At 44.6% G+C, this 6101-nt stretch overlaps 1 protein-coding gene across 1 annotated transcript in view; it reads left to right on the plus strand.

Moving 5' to 3' along the window:
- Positions 1-6101, plus strand: part of LOC139028576 (unconventional myosin-IXAa-like) — a 123303-nt gene that overhangs the window by 26941 nt on the left and 90261 nt on the right. The window contains exon 3 of the mRNA XM_070446353.1: positions 4837-4953. Coding sequence (XP_070302454.1) covers positions 4837-4953 — 117 coding nt within the window. The remainder of the gene's footprint in view (positions 1-4836; positions 4954-6101) is intronic.

Below are 6101 nucleotides of genomic sequence, written 5' to 3' on the forward strand. Positions count from 1 at the left end.
AGTAACACACCACTGTAGAACACACGGTACAACACACTGTACACACGACAGATACACACACTTGTAAACACACTGTACAGAACAGTGACAGCACACGTGAAACACACTGTAGCAGACACAGTAACAGCACACAGTAACAATTCATCGTAATTCTGGAACATGGGCTATCACTCCTGTAAAGCCACGCCCTCCCATTCACAGCACACACACACACACAGCACACACAACACACGACACACACAGCACACATCACACACGACACACACACACCACCACACAAGCACACACACACACAAGCAACACTAGCAGCACACACCACAGTTGGTTGTAAATCATTACATTAAGATGTAGATTTAGTATAAGGCAACAATGGCGAAACATGTATTAAATAATCTGTTTGCAGTTTACACAACAAATGCATCACCAGACATACCAATAGAAAAGTGTATGGTGAATAGTGTATAAACGTCTTTAACATATGCTTTTTCAGTATGTTGATTGTCCTGACGGTTTCCCCCTGTGAAAGTTGCTTGGCATGTAATTCGCCACTGGTGCAGTGGTGGTGCTTAGAAACGTGGTAATACTGTACAAGGTTAAATCAGACACGTCGAGGCCCCGATGACCACACAAGAGACCAGGAAGTAGAGCAGCACGAAAGCAAACAATGCTATTAGCTGTACAGTAATCCATCTCTCTCCCTGTCCGCTGTTATGATCTGGGGCCTATGGCCCATGTCTCTCCCTCCCTGTCTGTTGAGTCTGGGCCTATCTATCTCGCCTCTCTCCTGTCTGTTGATCTGGCCTATCCATCTCTCTCCCTGTCTGTTGATCTGGGCCCTATCATCTGGCTCTCCCTGTCTTGTTGATCTGGGCCTATCTAATCTCTCTAATGTATGTAAGTGCTGTTGATCTGGGCCTATGCTATCTCTCTAATGGTATTAGTGCTGGCTTGATCTGGGATATCCATGCTCTCTCCTGTCTGTTGAATCTGGGCACTATCCATCTCTCTCGACCTGTCGTTGATCTGGGCCTGATGCTGAGTCTTCTCTAATGTCATTAGTTCTGTTTGATAATGGGCCTATCTTATCTCTCTAATGGTATGTAAGTCTGTTGGAATGCTGGGCCTATCCATCTCTCTCCTGTTCTGTTGATCTGGGCCCTATCCATCTCTCCTCCCTGTTGGTTGACTGGGCCTATCTATGCTCTCTAATGTATTAGTCTGTTTGTCTGGGCCTATCGTTATCTCTCTAATGTATTTATGTCTGTTGATCTGGGCCTATCCATGCTCTTCTTCCCTGTCTGTTGATTCTGGGCCTATCCCAATCATCTCTTCCTGTCTGTTGGATCTGGCTATCTATAATCGCTCCCCTGTCTGTTGAGTGCTGGGCCTATCCATCCTCTCCTGTCTGTTGATTCTGGGCCCATCCATCTCTTCTCCCTGTCTGTTGATCTGGGCGATATCCATGCTCTCTCCCTGTTGTTGATCGGGGCCTATCTATCTCTCTGAAATGTAATTAGTCGTTGATCTGGCCTATCCATCTCTCATCCTGTACTGTTGATCTGGGCGCTAGCTATCTCTCTAATGTATTGGTCTGTTTGATCTGGGCCCTAGTCCATCTCTCTCCCTTGTCTGTTGAAATGCTGGGCCTATCTACTCTCTCCCTGTCTGTTTGATTGGGCCTATCTAACTCTCTACCTGTCCTGTTGGATCTGGGCCTACTCACTCTCCTATGGTATTAGTCTGTGATCGGGCTTGCCCACGCTCTCTGCCCTCGTCTGTTGATGCTGGCCTGATTCATGCTCTCTCCTGTTCTGTTTGATCTGGGCCTATTCCACCTCTCTCCCTGTCGTTTGAATCTGGGCCTTCCACCTCTCTCCGCTGTCTGTTGATCTGGGCCTATCTATCTCTTAATGGTATTAGTCTGTTGGATTCTGGCCTATCCATCTCTCTCCCATGTCCTGTTGATCTGGGCCTATCCTCTCTCTCCAATGTCTGTTGATCTGGGCCTATGCCACCTCTCTCCCTGTCTGTTGATCTGGCCTATCCATCTCTCTCCCTGTCTGTTGATCTGGGCTATCCACCTGCTCTCCCTGTCTGGTGATCGCTGGGCCTAATCTAACTCTCTAATGTATTTGCAGGGTTATCTGTTGATCTGGGCCTATCCATCTCCTGCCCTGTCCCGTTGATCTGGGCTATCCATCATCTCATCCGCTGTCCTGTTGATCTGGGCCTATCCATCCTCTCTAACCACATAGTATTGAGTCTGTTGATCTGGGCCTATCTATCTCTCTCTAATGTATTGAGTCCTGTTGATCTGGGCATATCCAAGTCTCTCCTAATGTATTAGTCACTGTTGATCTTGGGGCCTATCTAAGCTCTTCTATATGTATTAGTCTGTTGTGACTGGGCTATCTCTCTCTCTAATAGTATTAGTCTGTTGATCTGGGGCCTATCTAACTCTCTAATGATTAGTCCTGTTGATTCTGGGCCTTATTCCATCTCTTACATGTCATCTAGTCTGTTGGATGCTGGGCCTATCCACCTCTCTAATGTATTAGTCTGTTGATCTGGGCCTATCCATCCTTAATGGTATTAGTCCCTGTTGATCTGGGCCATCTAACTCATTAATGTATTAGTTCCTGTTGATCTGGGCACATCTAACTCTCTAATGTAATTAAGTCCTTTACATCAAACGTAAGCAGGTCTGTCAGTCTGTCTGTCTCCTGTCAGTCTGTACCTGTCCTCTGTCGTCTGTGTCTCTGTCCGTGCTGTGTCTCTGTCCGTGCTGGTGTTTTGTCCCGTCCTGTGTCTCTGTCCGTCTGTGTCTCTGTCCGTGCTGTGTCTGTCTTTAAAAATCATACATTGTATAATTATCGCTCCATCGTCTTTATAAAATGCTCTATCTAGAGCATCTACCCATCTTAACTGTCTGCCTGTCTGTTTACACATCTCTCAATCCCAGATATAATGTCCTGTTGCTGCCATCTGCAGTGATGGACGTGAAACTTCAGGATGCGGGTGCCATTACAATACACACTGGCTCGCCGCATGCTGCTCTCCAAAAGAAGGACAGAAGCGGCAGCCAACACCTGCTCTCTGAACAGTACTGGCATTGCACCAGCTTAGCAAAAGCAAAAACCAAGGCCCACAGTCTGTGTTTCTCTCTACATTTAAGTGATCAATGTTCAATTGTGACCAGTAACAAGCTGTGATGTAGTGTACTTTAGAGAAGGCTAAGTGAACAAGTGGATTAATCATCAACTTCTTAAGACCTGGATCTGTTCTAATCACCAACAATTTCTGAACCATGACTGTGTCCTATCATCAACATTCCTGATCTGTTTCTATCATGCAATATTCTGATTCTGTGCCTGTTCTATCATGCAGCAAGTTTGACCTTGATCTGTTCCTATCAATGCAGCATTCTGACCTGATCTGTTCTAGTCATCAACATTCTGACCTGATTCTGTTTCTATCATGCATATTCTGATATGTGTCTAATCATCAGCATTTCTGACCTGATACTGTTCTATCATCAACGATTCTGATGGCTGTTTTTATCCATCAATATTCTGATCTGATCTGTTCTATCATCAGCATTCTGACCTGATCTGTTTCTATCTCCAACATTCTGAGCCTGATCTGTTCTATAAATCAATATTCTGACCTGAACTGTTCTATCATCAATATTGCTGATATGTTTTAGTCATCAGCCATTCTGACACCTGATCTGTTCTAGTCATCAGCATTCTTGACCTAGTCTGTTTCTATGCATCAATATATCTGAACCTGATCTGTTTCTATCATCAAAGTATTCTGACCTGATCTGTTCTATATCAACATTCTGACTGATTGTTCTATCTCAATATTCTGACCTGATCGTGTTTCTAGTCATCAATATTCTGAGCCATGATCATGTTCTAGTCATCAGCATTCTGACCTGGATATGGTTCCTAGTCATCAAATATTCTTGACGCTGATCTGTTTCTATCAATCGCATTGCTAACCTGATGCTGTTCTATCATCAACATTCTGACCTGATCTGTTCTAATATCAGCATTCTGACCTGATCTGTTATCTATCATACAATATTTCTGAACCGCTGATCCTGTTCTATCACAATATTTGACCTGATCTGTTCTATCAATCAATATTGCTGACCTTTGATCTGTTTCTATCATCAGCAATTGCTGACCTGATCTGTTCTATCAACAACATTCTGAATCTGATCTTTCTATCCAAGCAGCATCTGAACGCTGATCTGTTCTATCATCAATATTCTGACCTGATCTGTTCTGTCATCAGCATTCTGCCTGATCTGTTCTAGTCATGCAACATTCTGACCTGAATCTGTTCTATCATCAACATTCTGACGCTGAATCTGTTCTAATCATCAGCATTCTGAGCCCTGATCTGTTCTATCAACAGCATTCTGTAACGTGATATGTTCTATCATCCATTCCTGACCTGATCTGTCTATCATCAACATTCTGACCTGATTTCTGTTCTATCATCATTCTGACCTGATCTGTTCTATCATCAGCATTCTGACCTGATCTGTTCTAATCATCATTCTGACCTGATCTGTTCTATCAATAACATTCTGAACCTGATGCTGTTTCTATCATCATTCGGACGCTGAATCTGGTGTCTATCAATCCACATTCTGACCTTGATCTGTTCTAGGTCATCAGCATTTCTGACCTTGATCTTGTTCTACTATCAATCACATTCTAACCTGATCTGTTGCTACTCATCAACGTGTGTGTATAGCACTGTGATTGGAGCAGACTGTAAAATGTATTCATGTCTCATGATTGGCTCTGTGTGTGTAAGGCTGGTACCGTTCGGGACTCCATGGCCAAATCTCTGTACAGCGCCCTGTTTGACTGGATCGTGTTCAGGACCAACCATGCTCTGCTCAACAACAAGGATCTGGAGCACAGTGCCAAGGTAGGATTTGGACACACACGCACGCACGCACGCACGTACGTAATTCATGCAAGCTCTGACACACAGACTCAGACACAGACACACACACACACGTAATTCATGCAAGCTCTGACACACAGACTCAGACACAGACACACACACACACGTAATTCATGCAAGCTCTGACACACGGCAGCATACCACCCTGCATCCCACTGGCTTGCTTCTGAAGCTAAGCAGACTTGGTCCTAGTTGGTCCCTGGATGGGAGACCAGATGCTGCTAGAAGTGGTGTTGGAGGGCCAGTAGGAGGTGCTCTTTCCTCTGGTCCCCAACAAAATATTTKAATTCCCCAGGGCAGTGATTGGGGACATTTCCCTGTGTACGGTGCTGTCTTTTGGTTGTCATGACTCTCTGTGGTCACTAAAGATACCATGGCACTTATCATAACCCTGGTGTCCTGGCTAAATTCCRAATCTGACCCTCATACCATCATGGTCACCTGATTATCATCTCCAGCTTCCTATTGGCTCGTTCATCCCCCCTCCTCTCCCCTGTAACTACACTGAACAAAAATATAAACACAACATGTAAAGTGTTGGTCTCATGTTTCATGAGCTGAAATAAAAGATTGCATACATTTTKCATATGCTTATTCCTCTAAAATGTTGTGCACATCCCTGTTAGTGATCATTTCTCCTTTGCCAAGATAATCCATCCACCTGACATGTGTGGCATATCAAGGCTGCTGATTTAAACAGCATGATCAATTACACAGATGCACCTTGTGCTGGAGACAATAAAAGACCTCTCTAAAATGTGCAGTTTTGTCACACAACACAATGCCGCAGATGTCTAAAGTTTTGAGGGAGCGTGCGATTGATATGCTGACTGCAGGAATGTTCACCAGAGTGGTTGCCAGAGAATTGATGTTTCTCTACCATAAGCTGCCTCCAACGTCGTCTCTCTCTCTCTCTCGGCTGGGGGTGAAATGAGGAAAGCACGGTGTGGGAACTGTGTGGCAGCTGGCTGGCTTTGCCCAGCGGGTATCCAAAGGATTAGATCACAGATCATATTTGCTTCTCTCCTCCCAAATCTCTGTGTGTCCACATGTGTGCCCAGAACATTGTTGCAGATGGCATAATGGCCATCTGTGTGTGTGTGTGTGAA

This window comes from Salvelinus sp. IW2-2015, linkage group LG13 (assembly GCF_002910315.2).
Source record: "Salvelinus sp. IW2-2015 linkage group LG13, ASM291031v2, whole genome shotgun sequence".
NCBI classification, from domain to species: Eukaryota; Metazoa; Chordata; class Actinopteri; order Salmoniformes; family Salmonidae; genus Salvelinus; species Salvelinus sp. IW2-2015.